General features: G+C 39.3%; 1 protein-coding gene across 12 annotated transcripts in view; it reads left to right on the top strand.

The window, feature by feature from the left end:
• SOX5 (SRY-box transcription factor 5) overlaps positions 1 to 23,309 on the top strand; it is a 602,225-nt gene that overhangs the window by 521,817 nt on the left and 57,099 nt on the right. For 10 of the 12 annotated variants that reach the window (XM_055711618.1, XM_055711623.1, XM_055711621.1 and 7 more), the window contains one exon: positions 18,377 to 18,523. The exons of the other annotated variants lie outside the window; for them this stretch is intronic. In XM_055711618.1, the coding sequence (XP_055567593.1) occupies positions 18,377 to 18,523 (147 nt within the window). The remainder of the gene's footprint in view (positions 1 to 18,376; positions 18,524 to 23,309) is intronic. 12 annotated transcript variants of the gene reach the window in all.

Raw genomic sequence — 23,309 nt, 5'->3', positions numbered from 1 at the left:
AAGAAAATGTGGAGGCCACAGAACCTTTAGCTCCTAGTGGTCCTCAAGACTAGCTTTTAAGTTTGTAGCCTGCATGAGCTCTGCTGCTTTCTTGAGTTCAGGTCTAATGCCTAGACTAGTTTCCAAGTATCCCTTTCACTTTGCATAACTGCCATATTTGTGTGCCATTTTACCAATGGTCTGTTCCTGTTCCTGTCCACTCATTAGATAGGTAGCTAAGGAGAAAGTATTGCAGACAAGTGGATTTACATTCCTTAACCCCTTAGCCATAGAGACTGGTCATATCACAGATAATTTACTGGACCAGAAATACACTCCAAATTTGGTAAGTCACCTATCTCAGAGACTGACAAACTCTAGAATTACAGACAGCAGGGCTGTCAGCGGGCAACTGTGTGAAATGTCTTTCCTTAGTGCACAATTGTACAAACCAAACTAAAAAGCAAAATAAAATGCATGTATACAAGAAAGAAAAACATTTTAAGTCAGTGTGGTTTTAAGCTCAGAGAAGCTTTGAAATATGATTATTGTTACAACAGAGAAGGAGTAAGAAAGTTTCAAATGCTCTCATGGTAGTAGAAACTGAGATTTTTGAAAACTTTTTCCAGTGATATCTGCACCTCTGTGTCTTGCTGTTTAGAGTGATTGCTCTCTCTAAAATCTGCACTACAGCAGAATCTTCTAGCTGTATTGTGAGCTGTACTGTGGCTAGGTAACCACAGCTGTGCCACATGCTGCACCAGTGGCAGCGGACAGGGGCAATGTATTTGCGACATATTGAGGGATTCAAATTGTCTTTAGCAGCTGCTGTGGGGTGGCTTTTATCAGCTCCCTCCTATAGGTACAGTATTTGTTTGTCCCAAAGGGACCTGGGACTGCCAGTTCATGTGCAAGGGAATGAGGTTAGTCCCTCAGTGACATAGGGTGGCATGAGGGGTGGTACCCATCCTCCCACCTGAGTCACGCAGGGGCCCAAAAAGCAGCGTCCCTCTGTGCCTCCCCATGGGTGCTGTGCTGGTGGAGGCCAGCTGTGCTGGTGGAGGCCAGCTGTCCCCCAGCACACCCGGGCAGCGAGGCCAGTGGCTCTCTGCCCTCCTGAAGGTGAAGTGTCCACTCTGCAGGTTACACTTCTCTCCACACTGGAGTGTGAAGATGGCATCTGGCAACAACGCCTTTTCTTTTTCTTTTCCTAATTTTTCTTTTCCCTTTCATGGCTCAAAACACTCTTTACAAATTATAACAGCGTGTTCTCTGTTAATGCACCAAAACATTATGGCTTGTGATAGTGTTATTAAAGTGTTTGGGGCCATTACCATAGAATACAGCAGCATATTTATTTCATTAAGGGAACCAAATGGATCTAGCTGGATTTGGCAAAAGAACATGGCTGAAGTCCTATTTTATCTCTGGTGTTGATTTAACCATTAAACTCTGAACTTCTGAAAATTAGAAAATTCACAATATAAGCACTAATAGGTGTGCTACATTTTGTAGTAGGTTAAACTGTCCTTAATTATCTCTTACTTTCTCCACAGTAGTTCTACATTGGTATTTGTTCAACATTCCGATATTTACTTTACAATATTTACTCCGGGCTTATTGATGTTTAGGGTAAGCAGTATGTCATGTACGTATAGCATATGTTTAACTTACTCTCCTGCTGTGCTGCCTTGGAATATAGCTCCTTTTAGGCCAATCAACCCTACTCATCCCATTGCTGTAATCATGGCAGCCTTGCTTCTTGCTATATGCGGGTCTGATACACTGGTGGCAAAAGTAATTCAGATGGTATGTATCAATGTATGTTTGGGTAAGATTTTTAAAGAGGCCTCAAGGGATTTGGGAACCCAGCAATAATTAATTTCTTATGGTGCCTTTGAAAATAAGATATGCAACATGCACACTTAATCCTTCCTCCTTTCCACAGCTGTTTCATTTTTCCCATGATTCATTTTGTGGAAAGGAAACAGTCATCAAAATTATGTCAGAACATTTGATGGTGAGGTAGCGTTCATTCAGTAACTCAGTTTTCATTGTGGTTTAGTGCATGGTGCTTGCTTTCACTTTAAGTGGGGAAAAAAGAGAGTGAGCTTAATTTCCCAGCACTTTGTGTTGTGCACTAGGATGTCATATCCCATATACTCGTGTGTTAGAATTTCATTATTGCACAGGTGTTGGACTCTAAGCAAACTGAATGCTGTCCCAAAAGCAGTGTTGTGTAGCCTGATTTTTATTATACTGTGTGGGCATGGGTAGATGAACTTGTATACATGACCTGAGCTCAGGTGGAAGACAGAGAAGAGATTCTAAAATGATCCATGGTCTACCCAGTTAAAACTCCAAGTATTATGCTTAGATTTAAGCATTTACTTAAGTCTGATTATTTTTTTAATTTATTTTTTGCATCAGTTCATTCAGATAACTTCATTTCACTTCACATTAATTGCTGCCCTGAGTCAGGTCCGTAATGGATGTAGAATAGGTAGGTGCTTGCACATCAAATGTTTCTTTCATGTCATACTGGGTGGCATTACAGGTTTGATTTCACTAAAAGGTATTGTTCACCATCAAGTGTAGAAAGAAACGAATATCAAAAAACCAAGGAAATGTTAGATTAAAAAAAAAGCTGATTTGTCACTTCGCTCATTGACTATGAGCTGAATAGACTTCTAACCCTTAAAATACTTTCTCCCCCCTTTTCCTTTTTATTGCCTGGAATCTTAAGAGCTTTATCATTTGCAGTCATAAAATGAAAATATACACCAAACCCTCAAAGGGCAAGTATGAAATTAAATTATATTTGGGCAGCTGTAACCTTTTAAAACGATCAGATTCCAGTTAATGTATTTCTTCCTGTTCCGAGTGCTGCCATGGTGTTTGATGGTGGGAAGCAGTCCAAAGGGCATTGGGAGATAATAAATTCACTGGAAATTTCACCCTGAGGCAAGCCTCGATACACCAAGGCTTCCATTTAGCGAGACTGACCTAAAAATCTTGTCACATCCAAAGGTCACTTAGGTTGGGGTTGGTGTGTCCCATCTATCTTTCCCTGGTGCAAAGAATGACAGCTGAGCTCATAAACATCCATCGGAATATGGAAGACAATCAGGGAGGAGAGGGAGAAGAGGGAGGAAGGATAATACCACTGACAACTTCTTAGATTTCCTCTAGGCCAATGAGAATAGATACCATCTTTGGGGTTGCTTGTTTCTGCTGCTGCAGAAATGGCAATTCAATTTAAAGAGGTTACAGTTAACTCTGTGGATGTCTAAAACAAGTGATTCCCCCCTTGTCTGCAAATGCCATGTAACCCTGCTAGTACACGTTACACTGTCCCTGAACCGTTCATATTTGTTACCAGTCTTGTTAGTCAAAACAATTTGCAGTTTATACAATGCTTTACTTTCAAGGAGGGTCAAAAGTCTAAAAAGCTGTCAGTGATGACACTGATAGGTGTCACCTATAAGAACGATGATTCTAAGGGAAACAATTTGGACAGTGACACTAATTATAAATAATACTGGAAGGTAAGATATTTTCAATCTTATGAGAAAATCTGTGTACAACCTCTAGGACGTTACTTATCCTAAGCTCATTAAAATTGGTATAATCCTGCTACACAGTAAATTAAAGCAAAAGGCCTTTCAGGATGACTGTTGTCTTCCAGTCATAGTTCTTCTGCAATGGGAAGATCCAGTGGATCCTTCTTATGCTTGCAGGGTATTAAATATTGGGGACAGGGCTCAGAGTTGCATAACAGCAGTATATCTGAAGGACAAAGATCTAACTTAACATAACTGGTCTTAATTGGGGATAAGCCCTGCAGCATATGTCCATTGTATCCTAATGGTGTGAAGCTCCTCCTTGAATTTCCCTAAGAGAAGGATGAGAGAGGCTGTCTGCCAGTCACTGCTGGGATGTAGGTGGCAAAGATTGTCTCTTCTACATCCTGTCTTTGGAAAAAGCAATTGTTGTTGGTGGTCAGTGTCCCTCTGAAATGTGGTAACACCCCACTGTTGGAGGACATGTACCATGTGTGGTGTAAGTATTGGTCTGATTCTTTTTGGAATATCAAACTGAAGATAAAATAATAATAATAATAAAATATTATATGGAATCAGTTTAACTTTGGACATATGAGGAAAAAAATCAGAATGAAACACTCATGTTCCAAAATCTGTAGGATCTTGAAGAAGTTAGGTATCTAGCTCCTCCTGGGAATTTGCTGATGTCTCTCCATGAATTTTAGTAAATCACATCCTTCTGAAGAGGACTGTAAATTGCATGTTCCTTTGCTTGCTAAAACTAAATGGAGTATAACTGTTATTTTCAGAAGTATTTCACACATTCTTACAAACATACTATATTTGAGGCAAACACAGCAAAGAAGGGCAAGATTGGCCAGCTGTCAGTGTTTGTCTTCAGTTTTCCTTGGGTTCACTCTCTACTTTATGTTAACATATATGTTCTCTACAGAAATCCAAAGTAATCTGCAGGCAGCTTTGGGGGAGTTCTATGCCCTTTCCCACATGTTCTGTGCTGAAAATGTAGCTATGTGCCTTACCAGCTGTACAGCTTTGGGGAAGACAAAGTCACTTTTGATCGTACCTGCATAACAAGGAAAAAGGAAATGTGTATTTTTCATGAACTTCAGAGAGGACAGATAAATTTCATTTTAAAAAACTCAGCTGCTAACACGAAATTTAGAAGATGATATAGATATGCTAAGCACAGAAAAGCTAGGGTTTTTTCCTGGTTTCTACTCAGGATGGTATGATGAGAATCATCTTCAGCCCTGGATGTCTAAATTGTATATTTCATCTGGCCTAATGTTGCAGGTTCCATTCTAGTTTTCATAAAGGGAGCTGAGGGTGATTAGCTCAGATGTAGTCAGGTGGATTCCCCACTCAGCTCCCACTTCATGTCACTTTTCTACTGTGATTCCAATTCCTTTTTCATTTGCCTAGGCAATTCCGGTTAGTAAGCAAGTTAACAGGGGAAAATAAAGTCAGGATGTTTCTGTCATTGCTTGTGGGTCATGATGCCTCAAGGCCAGCTGACTTCATATTTCTGTAGTGGTTGGAATTTGTGAAAGACACCGAGTTGTAGTCAGTGCAGACAACTTTAACAGTCAGATATGTGTAGCTTCCTTGTATCAAGTGAGTTTTGTGTCCTTGGGAAGAGGAGATATCCCATTGTGATGGTCAGTGCATTTCTTCCCTATGTTTTCATAGCCATATTCATTCCATTGCATGCCAGATGACTTTGGAGAATCGACAGCAATCCTCAAGTATGTTAATATTGTTAAATAAATGATGGACAGCTAGATGGTGAGAATAAGGATTGTATTTAGTGCCTGTGATATTGGGAAGTGGTTTTATGTTACCTTAGATGCTCCTTTTATTGTAATGAATATGATTACATTGACCAAAAGCCTGTATTATGCCATATTAACTGGAGAAGTTGAGAGATATTTTACAGTTGCTGACTTTGGCAAAAACAAGATGTGTCCCTGCGTAATGGAGGACTGTACTGTTTCTTGCATTATTCATGCTTCCCACGCTGGAGTCACAAACATTGGGTAATGTTAATACTTGTCATGGAAAAATTTAATTGGCAGAAATGTTTAATATATTAGCGATAGATGGGAGGGCCCACAAGAGACCTTCCCTATTCTGGACTGAAATGTGACATGTAATTAGCGATAAAGGGGGGCACTGTATGGAGTGGATCGTTGTTATACGGAGGGAAGTGAGGATCCCTGCTTGACATTCCCAGTTTTTCCTGAAATGGAAATATATTTACCAGTTGCTAACTGAAGAAGCAATGCGTACTGTTCACCCTCCCACTGTAATGAACAGCCAGTCTTGGAACAGCATAAAAAGGGTCAATCAAATAGGTCGTACATCATATGAGGAGGCAGATGTTAGAACATATTGTAATGGATTGCTGTGCAGTATGTGAAGATGGCTTGTGGAGTACAGGGATGGGGGGAGAGAAGCTATCAGCAATGTTTTCTGTCATGGTTGCTGTAAAAATCCAAATTTTTGAGGAACACTTCTAAACGCAGGAAATCAAAGCATTAGCATTCCTGCTGTGTTAGACTTGTGGGTAGAATGACAGAAGTAGAAAAGGAATAGACGCATGAGTCCCTCTGTAATACTCCATGTAATGTGAATATGTCTAGGTATTATCTGTGTTCTGCCAAAGTCAGTGTTAGCCTTGGAATGTGTGAGTGTTTTACCTGAAAAAAGATTACAGAGCTTCAGATTATATTAAACATAGAACTGTTAAAATAGCTTCTCTTTTAGCAGCGCCCCTAATTCACACCCACTCAAACACCTCCTCACTCGTTAACCCCATCATCAGACCCAAGTAACTCAAGTGAAATGAGATGGCATTACGAATGAGGTAATGAACAAAGATTTCTGGATAATGTTATTACTTCACGATAGCAGTTCTTGTTAGTGTGACTACAGTTGAGAGCTTCTCGGTATTTCCATTGCAAACTCTTTGGTACTCCCACCCCTTCGGCTTTACAGACAACTACTCAGCCAGAAGCAATTTAAAATTTGATTTTACATCAATTTTGGCTGTTGTTTTGAATTGAAAAGAGTTTACTGTTTCGGTACTGCTTTCTAAAACATAAAAATTGCTGGGTTTTTCCCCTCCTAATCCAAATTTCTAGATGAACAATTGAAAATATGGATTAGCTCTTTTCATAACTCGGCCACATTATTAACAATTGTAAAATGTCTCCTAAGCATTAATCTCAGTATTTAATGGTTTTGGACCAGCAGATCCACCTTTATGTTATAAAAAACATCTGTACTAAAATTGGCTTGAAGGGGACAGTTTTCACTCAGGAGTCTACAGTTTCTATGTCTTTTTTAAAAAGTCTCAGTTCCTCGAAAGAAATTTTTAAATCAGCTTTAATAAGTAATCATGGATGGATCTGATGTACTAATGGATTGTAGAGCTTGTTACTAGTTAAGTAGTGTTAATATAGTGCACTTAATTGGTTGCAGAATATGTGGCTATGTAGAATCTTCTAAGAGAAGTTAGAGATTACAGCCCTATTGCCAATGAATGGCAGCCTTTTTGCCTGAAAAACAGGAGTTGAGAGATGTATTTCTGCATTCACCCCAGCTAGACTTAAAAGTGAAACTGCAGAGTTAAAGGAGAGAGAGGACACTTGCATAGGGTAGCCCAGGTGGGACTTAACACCTTTTGTCAGGATGGAAGGGTGACAGTGGAGAAATATGGGGACGGTTGCATTTCCCTTGGTCAGTGTGATACTAAGAAGTAGAAGGCTCACACTTGATAGGGGAACGTGAGGCTTCAGCAGCTCTTTGTTATCCATGTGGATTGCTAAAACTAGAAGCAGCCAGCATGTTCCTCATAGCTGAATGTAAAGTTCCTAAGTTCATCGTATAAGCTCTTCTTGTGCTTGGGTGATGCATAGCATGTGAGGAACATGAAAGTTAAAGATGTAATTCCCTTTGATCTTCAACCATGTTATTGTGCCTACAGCTTCTTAAACCTCAAATACAACATGTGCCAAAAGAGGCATATTGGTGTGAGTTTTGGGCTAGATTTAAGGCTTTTCCTGAGTGGGCTGTAAGCTGACCATGCAGTGTCGTTGGACCTTAGTGTTTGTGGTTTCATTGTAGTGAGAGTCAGAAACAGCATCCTGAAGGATTTCAGATGTTTTCAGAGACCACTTTTGGGGGAACAAAGTCTCTATGAATTAAGAATTAAACTTCTGTGCGTGTCCTAATGGAATATGTGAAGTGTCACTCTTCCCATTACATCAGTGTAAGCATGGAAATAATGAGATGAACCAGAAAACAGTTTCTTATGTTATTTCCTGAGAAGTTTGCCAAAGCTTCACAGAGGTTTCAGGCTCTCTGGAGTTTTATGGGTCTATTGGAGGGGGAGTTTTACAGACCACACCCATTTTTATTGTAAAATCAAAGAATAAATTGAACAGCTATTGAGCTGTTTCTACTACTTCATTTTGTTAAAGGGGGACTTTTATATGATAAAGTAAACTCCAAAATAATGAAATTGAGTGCTTTTCTACTCTCTCAGCTCTGCTCAGCAGTTTTGTTAGCGAATAACGGCACTCTCCTCCACATACTCCAACATCTCTTTGCAGCCTGTCACCTCCCAACCTCAAGCATCCCAGTTCAACAAACATGCATTATTTTTTTTTAAGCGTCTAAGCTATCCATCATATAGCAATGGGGCTAGTTTGATGTTGGGCACTTCTGTGAGTTTAAAGTGGGTAGGACTCACTGTTGAGAACATTAGGAGTTTGACCTGAGTGGAACTTGGCTGGTTTCTGGTTTGGAACACAAATCAGATATGCTGTGATTCAGTGAGGCTCAAAATGTTCTAGATCAAAGTTGGGCCAATTTCTATGTCCTTGGTTGGAATTACAGTTTCCCTACAGGTCTAGTAATTTTGATTGCCATTTTCTGCGAGCTTTGTCTTCAGTAATATCTGAAACACAAACATGGTTTTAAAGGAAGAGGGGCTTCCATGTAGGTTAAAGCCAAAGGAAAAGTACATGTGAGCTTTCCACAGTTCTTGTTGTGTATTCTGCTCTTATGAAAAGAGGTCACAGGGTGCTGCTGGGAGGGAGAACTGATGCCCTGTATTGATACAATGACTTCACAATGGGATCCCGTAGGATGAGGTAGGACTTGTCAGCTTTCTAGAGAACTTGCATAATGAGCATGTAAGGCAATGAACATGAACAGGAATGACATGAGAGGTAAATGGATTACTGTTGAACTGTGATAGAACTTGCTTGAAAGTTTTCTGCAGTAGAGAAACCCTTAAACTGGAAAGCTAGCACTGCAGGACTGACATTCTCCTCCCCCAAAATAATAACCTTGCTCTACTTTCTCTACCTCCAAAAATAAAATAACTGCTGCAGCTGAATAAAGATGCCATGTCACATCTTATTAGTGCTCCCTGCTCAGGAAAAAGGGAAGGGGAAAAATATCTCTTCAGAACTATTCTAGGAATCAATTTGTTTTAGTTTAGCTCTCAAAATAAGTAAGTTTTCTTCTGCAGCTCGGATGCTCTATCCATCACTGGTCCCTCCCTTTCAATATTCTTCCTCTACCCCTACTTCCTCCTTTATGTGTTCTTTTCAGGGAGGCTTGGCACAAGGGAAGCAGCTCAAATGCAGTCCTTAGTTCCCCTTTAAGGCACAAACGTCACATTCTTTCCTGTCTACCCTACACAGAGAAGCTGTGGCTCTCTGAGCCAGTGAAAGTGAGCTCTGTTGAAAGTTGCTTACGGTGGACTACGACTTTGTCACTCTGTCTCCTGTGCCTTTATCCAGACCCTCTGACCACATAATACAACCCAGTTCAAAGAGCAAATTAAGCTTTTGAATGGGCTGAGTAGATGTCACTGAGCTCCTGTACACATCAGGTAATGGAACAATGTTAATTTATACTTCCAAGGACAACAGATAGAATTGCATGGTACTGCAGGTTCAGAAATATTCTTAATGTCAAGAGAGTAACAGGCTGGAAAGAATGTGTTTCACTGTTTGATATCATAATTGACAAATGAAGATGCAGCTGTGGAGGAGCTTTAGGGAGTGTACTGGGAAAAATATCCAAGTGAAATATTTTCAACATATTTTGTTGTTTAATTAATTTCTTGTCCTCTCCCACACACTATAATATATGGTAATATGGTATTGGTAATATGACACTGTTGCTTCTGGTAGATGATTATCATCCTTGTGCTACCTTTAAGGAGGGACTTCAGTATTTTAGGATGCTGTTCTTACCACAGCTTATCACAAAAGAGTTTCTAGAACAGGCTGAGTGCTGTGGTCCACGTGTACTGCAAAATACCTATTTCAGTATTTTGTTCCTGAAAAAGAGGAGGGACAAGTCACCGAGGAATCTTAAAATCAGCAAGATTGAAGAATCTGATACCATATCAGCATTCAAGTGAGCAAATCCATGTTCTCAAAATAAGAAATGCAGTTGACCTTAATCTTTCTACTATGAGTTCTGCACTTAACTTCAGGAGAAACAGAGTATTCAGATTTGAAGTAATTAATTCAGTATCAGTCCTAAAGCAGGCACAGAGTTTTCCTGACTTAATTCCCTGTTGAATACAACAACTTAAAATGCAAACAGAAAATCTATAAATAAAAACTGGCGAAAGAGTTGCTTAAGGAGATGTGTATAAAATAGTGAAATGCCTTAATTATAGCTCAGCAATCTGAAATATATAGAACCTTATTTACAGTAATTCTGCTGGCAGTGTTTGCTTATTAACTACTCTAGTCACTTAATGGATAACAATGAATGATTATATACAGTACCAGTCAAGTAAAGCAATGTAATATGAAATAAGTATTTTGTTAAATGGCCACTCATAGAATTTTGTTCTCTCAAATGGGAAATTACACTTACTGGAGTCAGGTGCTCTAAGCTAGTTGCCAAAAATCTGGATATATAAAAAAATAAGCTCTTGGGAAACATACTTGTGGTAAACAAATAGGCAGTAGTGAGTTTTTTCCTACAAGAGTATAATGTCTGGGCCACTTTACTGACTTCAAGCTTCTAATTTGGAAAAGCTGTACTGGGACAGAAGTCTGCCTGTGAAACCTTCATACAAACATTTCGTTAGAGAATAGTCGGCTCTGTACTTCATTACAGAATAGTCAGTGATAAAGGGAATGAAGTTCACAAAACAAGTGCCCCTTCTTAATTTACACATCCCTGTTGTTTATTGATCTTCTACATTACTACTGCCCATCTTACTGTATACTCCTTAAGGACCATGCTGTCAAGAATATGTCCTTCCTTGAAAGAATTTTTATCTTTTTCATAGTAAAATAAGTTCTGTTGGCATAAAAATAAATAATAGTAATGGCAGCAAGAATACATTATATTCTGGTGCTGCACAACAAACTATAGGAATAAATTGTTGCCAGATTATATATTTTTTAAAATATGTACAATATTAATTACTTTCCTTGAAGGGGATGCTGTTCATCTGCAACATTTCATCCAACAAGCTTTTTCCAGAAGACATTATCAAGTTTCCTCTCCAATATGCATTCCATATAGTCACTCTATTTCAATTACTGTCATATGGTGTGAACATGGTATGTATGAATATGTAGGCCACTTGGGCAGTTTTCCAGTTAAAAACTCTTCATTTGTAAAGAGCAGGCAATCTTAAACACACAGTTTACAATGATACTTTATCACAGAAACTAACAGATCTTATTAGCCTCTGATAGGAAGTGTCTATTGATAAGTTCCTACAGTTACATCCTGTAGGATTGTCTTCTTGTTAAGGCATGGAACAAAGGAGCCACAAGGTCTAGGCTCTAATCAGGAGTTTCCTACAGCCTTCCTGCGTCACCAGGAACAGTCAGCTGATGTCATGGGTGCTGATTCTCACCTTGCTAATATGTGAATAGCATTTATCTATTCAAGAGAATTACAGACTGTTTTTCAAGGAAAACTGAATTTCTTAGCATTTGTCTTTCCCATAGAAGCTACTATAAATACATATATAGTTGTAGTTTAGCGAAAATTATTGTCCTATCCATCAAAATGACATTAGTTTCTAACAAAACTCATGAGCTACCATAAATTGTACCTGCATTTTTACTTTGTCTACTGTTTTACAAGCAAAGAAAGCATTGTTTAAATGTACTGCAGTGACGATAGAAGTCTTTATTACTTCCAATGCAGACTTAAAGCTCATTCAGTTTTTCAGTGCCCTGGACTCCAGCCTTGTTTGTGGATGCCAAGGATCCCTGGTTGGTCGTACCATGGAAGTTCCAAATGAGAAAAGAACTAGTGCATTCAGCCTGGCACGGGCAAAGTGGTCCTGTTGACTACAGTGAGATTATTCTCAGGAATAAGGCCTGCTGGCCTGGAACCCTAAAGATCAGCTACCAGAATCGTACTTTATGGAGACTTGTGGTTACCGATTCTAAAAGTGATGTTTTTCTAATATGAGAGGGATGGTGGTTACAAGGCTGTGCTTGTAACTTGCATGCAAGAAGTGTATAAATGAAGCCTTGTTCTGTTTGTGAATGCTTTACAGTTTTTCTAATGAGAGCTTGTTTTTCTTAATGTTTCTTTCTAAGTCTCAGGTTTTTTTAAGGCTAGAGAGACTATTAGATTGTCTAGTCTGACGAAACAAGGGGTAAAATATTATTTGGCATAATAAACTCTTTTTGTTTAAAGTTCATCTTCCAGAAACACATCTGATCTTGACTGAAGCATCAAGAGTCAAAATACACCATTTCTCTAGGCAGTTTCTCCAAGTCTTACCAATGCTCTCTAATTAAAAGCAGCATATTATTTATCTATTAATTTGCCCAGTCTTAACTTTCAAATATTTATTATTGTTCCTTGATTCATGATTTACTTACCTGTTTTCCTCCCTTAGGCTAAATACAGAGCAAAGATAGGATGGGAGTTTTCAAAGGAAGTTAGCTGGTTTCTGTGGGCACAGGAAAGAACAGTGTAGCTATTCAGTATTTACTGTATCTTCTCTAGTTTCTGTGTGGTCCATAATTTTGGGGCGAATTCATCCAGCTTGCTTTTTTTTAAATTTTTTTGCTTGGTGAATAAAGGAAACACTAGTTCAGGCAAGGTCCCCTGCCAGGAGTCTCTGTGGGACATATGCATACCTCAGCACTGGGAGCCAGGGTTGTTTCTTTTAGGCAATGGGTGTGGTAAAGACATACGGTAGGTAGAACAGTAACAATTATTCAACTCTGTCCAGAGTTCTAAACAACAAAGGAAAATAAAATAAAACCAAAATAAAATACTCTTTAAGTGCATCTCAGAATGTCAAGCTCTATTGTTCTTACCTGAAATTGGCCCAAAGTGGAAGCTAACAAACTCAAGCACTGAAGCTGAATAAAATTCACCTTGCAGTGGGGTTTTTTCGGGCAAGCTTTTAAAGATGCTTATTGAGTTTGTGTTCACATATTATCTTTGTTTTCTGAAAATCTCCCAGTTGGTGCAACCAAATGGCACTTTAAAACCTTTGCTCAAGGTTTGAATGTACAAATTAGTATGTCCCTTTAAAATGTTTGACTAAAAATCTTTGAAGGGAACTCAAACACAGAAAAGATGAAAGTCTGGCATTTGTACCTTTCTGTATGTAATGAAGAACTTTTTTCATAGAAGATCTAGAATGTATGGCTACCAATTACTAATAAGTGCAGCTTTAATTCTAATTCCTATGGTTAAATTTTATCTGTGATGCCACTACCTTTAAAAGCCTATCTTACAGTAGGGCATCAAATGTTTAAGTTAATTCCTTTTTCTTTCTAATTCCTTGTGTCTTTTTTGAAAAATAGAAAAGGAAACCTGAACAATCCAAAATTAATTCTTTCTGCTGTAATCACTTTGCATGCCTTATATAAGCATAAATTTTGAGGTAAAGAAAATGAAATTCATGTGTTCTGAATGAGAGAATCTCAATTTATACCATTTCTTCCCTGAGATTATGCAAGAATCAAAGAACAGGGCCATTCATGTGTATATTTTTAATGATGGGTCTCAGAATGACAAAGAAACTGAATTGTTGGATCAGTCAACAGTTCAAACATTTAAGCACAGTGGTTTTTAAATTCATCACTGTGGTAACTCCACTGAAAAACTACTTTATATCAGAAACAAATTTATTGCAGTGACTTATTCAGTTTCCAGTACCACCTGTCTCTGTCTTTCTATGGTTTTTTTTTAATAACAGCTCTTAATCTCTACTGTTCACTAATAAAAATATTTTAATAAGAGATAATACTGTAATCCAAATGTCTATAGGTGCTTGAATCAACTATCTCTGCCTATGTAATTGCTAACACTTTGTTTAAGCAATTTCTAAAATTGCTATTAAATCTCATTCTCATTTTCTGTATTAATAGAACAAGAATTCATTTTTAATGTACCCTCAAAGCAGTCATGAGCATTGGTAACATGTAACAGCAATGCCCAAGGGGAAAGTTTTCAAAGCCGGTCTAACCTTAAGGCTTTGCTATTGATGTGCTACAGTCATCAAGCCAAGAGCTGTTAGAGCTAGTCCACTTGGAGAGTTCAGCGGAATACTTCTGCTTAATATATTGGAAGAATTATAAATGGTTTAGATGGTGACCTAGGGAGAAGGGGGAATTTTTGTTTAATAGCTTAAGATCAGAGGGGCAAGATTAAAAAAAATAACTACACCTCCTGCTCATTTTAATGTGTATCACATTGTGCTTTTATTCTGATGGTTTTGCTTCCACACAGATTTCCGTAAGAGGTTAATAAGAAAACATTAACAAGACATGCAATATTGCACATGGGCAGGGGAGCTGAAACATCGTCATTTAGTTATAAATAAACAATAGATGTTACTTTTTAATTGCTTTTCAGAAGCCAAATCTGCCTTCTTGAAGAAGTATTATCTATCTTATTAAATTTGGATTATTATCCTTATTTCATTTATTATGTATAGGAGAAATAAAATTATCTAAAGCAGTAGTGCTTCACTGATTTCAGCTGAATGCCTTGGTCACAATAAACCAGTCAAGACCCTATAGATTAATAGTCCTGTATGAGTTGTAGGGCAGCAAAATGACCTTGATCGCTAGAATTTGAGACTGAGCCTTTAGATTAGCTGAAGGTAGTGGAAGTGGCTTCAGAAGTCTCTATTTGGGGTACAAATTAAGAGGCTCAAGAACAGTGTATTACTGCAGTGATACAGAATAACATAATTTTCATTGCACTTTTTGAGGTCTTGGTTTCATTACTGTGAAAAGTGTAAGGGTACATTTTAGATGATGGTAGAATGTTTCAACAGAGACCAATTCATACAGTGTTCCAAAATCTGAAACTCTGTTGAGGAAGCAGGGGTAGAAATGTTTGGGGCTTTTTTTGTTGGAGTTCAGTTTGTTTACGAAATGAATGCATAAATTGTTTTCATTTAGCCATCTTGATTCACAGCATTTCATCATACCATTGCCCTTTCCTAGGGTATAAGCTAAAGGCCATCGTGTCCTAAAACAACTAAATATGAACAGACAAATTCAATAATGTCAAAGTTCAAAAATATTAACAGTCTAAGAAATGTGCTGTGTGTTGTATATTTCTATCCATTTTTTGAAAGGGAGGGAGGAACATGGGAGCAATCTTACTAGTTAAATAGGAGTCAGACCCTTGCAATTTCAAAAGCTACATGTTTTTCACTTTAAAGCTGGGCTTGATGTTGCTTTTCAGTAGAATAGTTCATTTGTGTTGCAGGAAGGGACTTTTTAAGAGGGTCCTCTGACAAGGAACCTCTTATAAAATTTTATTTAATGTTTGTTTTTAATTCTTAAAATGAATGGAATAGAGGTGAGATGTTGAATCTGATAACAGGAGGACAGACGTTTGTATGAAGCATGAATGAAGGCTTTATAGGTTTTCTTCCACCCCTCTTTCCAGATTAGTCCACGCTATACTGTGTGCTTCACTCTCTCGAGGTATAGCTGTCCCTGAACTGAGAATAGGGCATGCATCTGAAATTCCATGTATTCCATTTATCACTTTAAAATATGGCTTTCTCCTGGACTGTTGCATCAGGAAATTAATTCCCCATGCTTATTTAGTTGTCTGCTTTGCATGCATTGTCACAAAGGTGGCTGGTGGCAGTATAGAAAGGAGGAACAAAAAGGCTTCCAACACATTTCTCGGGGACTGCTGAACAGGTGTAACGTATGGATTATTGGACACCATGTTGGGCATGTATTTTGTATAGTTTAGTTCTTGTGAGCCACTCCTTGGACCTCAACAGAAGGTTGAGAGCTATGTTTGAGTTAGAGATTTCCCTCTCTTTTCAGGGTAAGGATTCTGTTTGAAAAGTCTTCCCCAAAGTCTCACAGAAATTTCTAGGAGGCTCAATCCTCAACAGGCCAGTCCCTGTATGGCCTGTGAATGGTCTCCAGTTGGTTCAGGACTGCCAAGTGTCCAAACCGACTATGTTATTTTTACCTTTCTTTGTGGACTAGACATACTCTCTTATATCTAATCTATAGATTAGCAGCAAGCTTGAACGTTTCCTGCTCAATAGCCATTTGACTTTCTTTTGTGTTTTTCCCATAGTTGCCTCAATTTGTTTTGTCATTTTTTTCAATAAGGAGCAAAAGAAAAGGAAAAGCTTTCCCTAGGTCTGCTCTGTCATCACTAGAGTCTGATTATGTTTGAGCTGTTCCCTAGCCATGTATCCTATTTCTTAAACTACTGTTGCCCTTCTGATATATTAATTGGTACATAAAGCTTGCTTGGTTTTCCTTGAACTGCCTGCTACATTTCTTCTTTGGTTCACACAGACCCTTGTTCCTTTCTCCTGCTGGATTTAGTCTTCTTTTGAAAGAATGAATGGATATGAACTTCAACTGATAAATAACACGCACTTGAATCTGTGACTGATCTGTGGCTGGATTGGTTTTGATTACTTTTATCTGTAGATGATTTGGATCTGTTTGGCTCTGATTGCTGGGGGTAACATGTAGAATAATAAATAAATTTGAGGAAGAGGCAAAGAGAGAATGGATGAATGAATGGATGACAGGGAAAGCAGGAGACTAAACAGAAAGTGATGGATAAATGGTGGTTAAGAAGTACAGAAAAATAAGGAACAAGCAATGATGAAAGTAAATAAAAGAAATAAAAGGATTCAAAATTTAAAAGAGGAGAAAGTCTGAAAAGAATAGAAAGAGTGGAAAAGAAGTAAGAATTAATTTGGTGCCTGATCACACCTAAAAGAGCAGAAGTGGGCTACTTTTAATTATGTGAAAAGGCTAGGATTGTGCACTAGTGAAGGGAGGAGTTTGTACAGGCAACCACAGGACAACGTCCAGGCTTGTGGAAGACTCAGAGCAGTAAATCTTAAGTGCTTGCTACAGGGCTTACGTACTCTAAACTCACATTAGCAGTGTCTCTCTACCTTTTGCACAACTCCATGTGGAATACTCCTGTAATGAATCCTAATTTTCCTCTTTCAAACTTGATGGTTTGGGTTACCGTTTCTTTGTGCCCTCCAGTCTGACCTTTGTTCTTTTATCAGCGTATACAGTTAACTAAAAAACAAGAGCAAAACAAATAAGCACCACTAACAAGACTTTTTAGACTAGACATATTGAAGCCCCCCTGTTTTTTTACATCCACATCCATGTTTCTGCATGTTGTCCCTTGTCACGTTGCATCTCAGAAGCTCTGTTAGCACCTGCAGGCAGAGATCTCCGTCATTCAGTGTTACACATTACACATGTACTGCAACAGCACAAATCATACATAGCATGAGTCTTTGAAGCAGATACTGTGACTGAGGGGGGAAAGCCTTTGTTACTACATTACCTGCTGTCTCAGGCATCTGACTGCTATTTGGCTTTACCTGAATTCCTCTCTATTCACACAGCAGCAACAATTGCTGCTTCTCCTGCCCGCCATGTTTATTCTCTCCACTTTTTATTTGGAGGTCAGGGGAGCTTCAGGGCACTGCCCGTTTGTCTGTTTTCTCTCTGCTTTTGACCTCTATCCATTAAACTCTTATTGTAGTGCTTAACTTTAAACAGATGACTCTGGTTATAAGTATTCACATGCTAATAACCAAATACGTGTTGTAAGTGCCTTGCTGGTGTAGTTTTGAAGAGAAAAACTTCCCCACTGTGTATCTGATTTGTACCTATAACAGAAAGGGTTCTTAAGTCTTAATTGGAGCTTCTAGTTGCTGATGGACTGTTCATTACCATCAGTGTGCATATATTTATATTGGCTGTAGTGGTTCCCCAGACCCCAGCTGAGAGTGGACTCTCACAGTAAGTGCTAAAGAAAATTTTGACATTCCCCATCCCAAACACCTGACAGCCTGTACAAACAAGGCAAATGTAGCAGGTAAGGTAAAGCCACATAAAATGGTAGCACAGAGACCATCATATCAAACATTGTGTGAATTTCACAGGGGTTAATGTGTATTATTGATGGAGATGCTGTTATGCCTAAGTCATCTCAGGAAAGGAAAGATTGCCCAGTGGCTCAGGCAAACCATGAAGATTAGCTTTTGTTCCTTGTTTTGAATCCGTGAACACACAGGGATGCTGGGACATTTCTCATGGTGACGTCTGTCATTCATCCCCTGAGGAATGAGTCATGAAAAAGTTGAGATGACAGTTCTTGTCTTGAAATATACTGGTGTGCTAAATAAAAAATAATCATCGGAAGGAAAATATGTCATCTGCAGTATGAGGAGTTTTGAGAAAATTAGCTATTTATTGATTTATTTGTCTCTCCTCTCTCTCTCCCCACACATCCCATTTTTTATTTGTTTGTTTTTACAGCAGTTGTATGCTGCCCAACTTGCTGCAATGCAAGTGTCTCCAGGAGGCAAGATACCTGGAATGCCCCAGGGTAACCTTGGTGCTGCTGTATCCCCTACCAGCATCCACACAGACAAGAGCACAAACAGCCCTCCACCCAAAAGCAAGGTACTGTACCAGACCCTGCAGCATCGTGTTTCTGACAGTGTGGGTACCTGCATATGTGTTTTTTTCTAAGGGTATCTCTGTACCTCTCAGTTGCAGGCAGCTTTGTTCTCAGGATGGCTTCCTGAAATAGGAGGATATTCTTAGTGCCATTTTTCCAGTGGGAGGACCCCAGCACAGTAATGCCAATTAACCATTCATACATGATGTTGGTAACAGACACCACCTCAGCTGAGATCCCGTGGTTCCCTTGTGTGTGCTAGCTATCACACTGCTGTTTCTTCCATCTTCAGTAACTGGTGGCAGGCTGAGGTGACCAGCTCCTATTCCAGCACACAACTGTTGTTTCCTTTCAGAATGCTAAATGGGAATCAGGTTAGCAATGTCTCCATGAGGGATGGAAAGTGGTGGGGCATGTCATCTGTGGCCAGATACTGTCCCGGGTTCAGTGAGAGTCTGGGGAGGACAAGTTTCCAAAGCAAGTGCCTGTTGTGTCATAGAACACGGCTGCAATCTGTCTGTCCAGCGATGGGCCCTGATGAGTAACCTTGGTCATAGCAGGGCAGTCATATTCATTTAAGAGGTCAAGCTAGCAGCTCGTAGTTGCATCTGTATAATGCCACCAATGTGTGACTAGTTACACCTAGAAAAAAGACACAGAGTATGTCCAGTGGCAGATGAGCTCAGCATATGCCACAGCTGAGCAAAACTAACAGGTCAAAATTGAATGGCATATCTTGGGTGTTGCAAAACAACTAGGAAGAATTTAGCTAAGAAATGTGGGGAGACTCAGTCCCATTTAGGTGACAGTAAGAACCTGACAAAAACATGTCCTTTCTTTTTGTTAGTATCCATGTCCCTTATCATGTCAGAAAAGATTCCTTGAATTGGCAGTGGTGTCCTGTTTTTACCCTAACAGTAAAACAACACAGATTAGAAATAACCAAACAAATAAATAACACCATTGTCAGCTCAGTGAGATACATGTTCAAAGAGTAAAATAGATGCTGTGAAACCAGTAGCTGTTGTGTTAATGAATCAAGCTCTGGGTCTGCGTTTTCTTTCTTCTCTCCTCAATGTAGATTTTCTGACTTCCCAAACCTTATCCTTGGCTTGGCCTCTTCTTTTCTACACTGTAGAGCAAGGAATCACAAAGCCATGCAGTGCTCAATGACAGTTTCGAGGGTTTTTTCCCCAAAAGTTGTGTCTATGAGTAACAAGAAATTTTTGTGCATTTTACAAGGGGGGTTTTGTGTGTGGCTGATGGCTTGTAAGATTGACTACACTTAAAATTCTGATGGTGTTTTTGGATCTCTTGTACATAAGCAGAATGTCTGATGAGATCTAAGGGGACACTATTTATTTTGTGGCAATTGTGGAATTAGAAGGCCTGCCGTATCTACCAGTAACATCAAGTGTAGCCATCTTACTGGCAGCTGTCAAGATCGGCTCTGTTCTCCCTTGTGTTTTATTGCTTTTTCATATTTGTAGGTGTGCCAGTGCCTTTGGCTTGCAGTTCTGTAGGACACAAACAAAACTTATTTGCAAATTGAAAAGAAACAAAAAAAAAAAAGTGGGCCAAAAGGAAAGGAAGGGGGCTCCAAAAGGCTGTAAAATTGTGCAGCGTGAGCCCTGTGATGCATGCTGTTTTCAATCTGCTGTGTGCCAGTTGGAGGCTCAGAGAGAGAGCGAGAGAAAAAGAAGGGATAATGCTGAGAAATGATAGAGTGGCTGTGACCTCCAAGCTCAGCCTGGAAATCCAAGACATTGATTTCACTTAGCATTCCTGCTGAGAAATCCGGCGGAGTTCAGTTGTAATAAAAGAACAAGATTCTGTTCTAATGGTAATGGCGTATGACAGACATATCACTTTGTCTGTCCTCAGCACCAGAGAGAGGAGAATTGGAGAAAGGTCACCTGACCTGCCTGTGCTGTTGTGCGAATGCTGTACTGAGCTTTGAACTCCAGCCTGGAAGCACAATTATTTATAATACTAAATGATAAAGAAACCTTTATAGAGCCTACAGTAATTAGAATAAAGCTTATACAATAGTGCAGCGGCCTGGCTCAGAAAACATGCTGGCAAATCTGTCACAGTGGCAGAAACTGAAGCTTATGTGTTGAAACTAAACACCTTCGTTCGTGTCTGTGTGGACCTTCCTTTGCCTTTGCAAAGCTTGTTTGTGTTCAACAGCTCCAAAAGTTTATTGTCTGCTGATTATTTTTTTTTAATTTATTTTTTTTAGCTGTTGTCAGGGAGTATGTATATTTCACAGCCATTTGTAAAATTTTTTTTTAATCCCCAGCAGCAACTCAGTTCTTGAAGTTAGTTTGTGGTGGTCTTTCTCACTGTTACTGTATGTCAAACCTCCACAGATGAACAGTTAATGCCTTAGACAAGCTTTCAATAGATGCTGTTTGCTGAATCTCTATTTTCAGCCCACAGTTTACACTGGCGCAGCTTTGGTAATATGCTCAAGTGTTTGGAGACAAGGAGACAGCCTTACCTGAGAGTGTGTCAAGCTACTGGCAAACATCTAGGTCACTTCTGAAAAGCTCTATTTTTTTCCCTCTTGTATAGTGTTAAAGTTAGTGTGCTGCTCTTTGCAAGGATTCTTCAAAGTCGGCCTCAGCAGCAGATGGAACAACTGTTGGCTCTAGAAATGCTGAGAAGCATCAGGGGGAGTTTGCCAAGGATCATCCTTTAAATCTAGTAAGACTTGAACACATCCCTGAAACTCCTCTAAGACCTTGGCAACTCCTGTTTTGGCAAACCTTTTATCAGTGGCCCTCACCAGTGTTTGAACATTGTGCTGGGCAGACTACCCTGGCATCTTCTGTTGTCTCACTCGCCTTTCAACAGATGTGACCTGGAATAGCCAAATTCACTTCCCAGGTTTCTGTACTGTAACTTTTAGGAAGCCATGAAGTAGAGATGCCATTATGCTGTGCTGCACGCATTCTGTCAAGTTTTGGTTAGGAAACTGAGCTGGTGTCGTACACTCTTCCAAGAAGAAATCTGTGCCAGAAAAATTGATTTAAGAAACAGAGCTAGTGGAGCCTGTCCAAAAGAAAATGCGTGTGTCTTGCGGAAATGGATTTTAACACAGCTTCTTCTTGAGCAGTTTTAAAAACAGCCGGTATGCTAATCATACCATTCAAATTTACCAAGGCCTCCTCCACAACCCATTTGAAAGGCAACTATTTTTGAAGTTTGCCAAATTGTGCTGGATTTCCAAAGTCTGTCTTAAGCACATTTTGCCTTTGATTGTGTAAATGCTTGCATGCTGCTCTGTTGGGTGTTCAAGGTGGTTGCACGCTCCCAAATAAGTAGGAGAGAACAGGCACAGGTGCAGATAAGAACTAGGCAGAATAACTTACTAATCCATCTTGTGATTAACTTCAAGCCTCTTGCTTGTACAGGGCCCTGCAGGACAGAAAAAACCACAATGTGATAGAGGACATGTTTATCTGAACAGTGAGCCTTACCATGCTACCAGGATTCTCACCTGGTAGCTAGTCTTCACTGACTTCAGGCGAGGTGCATTATACCCTTGAATAAGCACAGCAACATCACCCTCAGTTGTAAATGGCCAGGGCCCTGTTCATTCCTGCCTTTGTTCCTCGCTTTTGATGTTGCACATCTAAATATAGCATCTAGTGCCTGCATGATGCAATATCCTAGCCCTTTCAATGTAACCTTTCAAGTACAGGAATTCTGGAGTGAATTTTCAATGTAGCTTGTAAATGTAGCTAAATGATTCCCCATATTTAATGGAGCACAATGCACTGTCTGAAGCATCTGCTGAAAAACAGGAGCAATTCAGTGTGAAATGTGACAGGAGAGAATTCCTGGACACTTTTCTGTTAACCTTGTTACGACCTCAGCCCTAACCCTACTCACAGTTGTGTCTCCCTCAATGGCAACAGCACACAGATTGTCCAAATCAATTTTTTTGTTCTTTTCAAATACTTCTGGCAGTGATGTTACTATTTGCTCAGCAGTAGCACCTGGGAGTTGTGACAAGGAAAGGAAATGTGTTTCAGACAAGCCAGAAACAGCACTAAGCAGTTGGATATACACAATCAGATTCTCCTCAACTGCAATATCCAGACAAATATCAGTGTGAATCCTTAACTGAAATTGGTACTTTATTTTCACGTTATCCGATCCTCTGATCACTAAAGTAAACATTGGATTGAAATTTTTTCATGTCTCCTATAGTCAGCAATAGAATTGCCTTTGAAAGACTTAAAGCTTGCCCGCTGCAGATTGACCTTAAAATGGCCAGAGACTTTCTACGGAAACTTCTTCCATTTTGGAGGAATTTCTGATGATGATGCTACAGTTGCTGCCACATGCACCAGCTGTGTCTTGCATCCTGTTTATATTATACAAAGGATAGAAAGGGACCAACAGTGTGCTTGCTCCATTCTCGCCCGGGCAAGGTAAGCCCAGATATGAAACTACAACTGAGTCACTGTTGACTTTTTTACCACGTACATCTCATACCAGGGATAAAATAAAGTATAAGAGTCTTTAGAAATGGGCATTTTAATTCAGACACACCACAGGGTATATTAGGAAAAATAAGTGTACTATTTATTATAGGGTGGCTGGTTGGGACTTTTCCTGTCCCAGTCAAAACTGATTATGGCACTATACTTCCCAGTTTCAGTAGGGGAGCTTTCTTGACTCAGGATAAAAATATTACGAAAAAAAAAGAAAAACATCAGCAGGGAAGGAGAAAGAAAAAGGTCCTAAAATGGCCTGGTAATAAGAACACTC

Source organism: Falco cherrug, chromosome 5 (genome assembly GCF_023634085.1).
Source record: "Falco cherrug isolate bFalChe1 chromosome 5, bFalChe1.pri, whole genome shotgun sequence".
Taxonomy (NCBI): Eukaryota; Metazoa; Chordata; class Aves; order Falconiformes; family Falconidae; genus Falco; species Falco cherrug.
The sequence above is the reverse complement of the archived record's forward strand: the minus strand, read 5'-3'. Positions and strand labels throughout refer to the sequence as shown.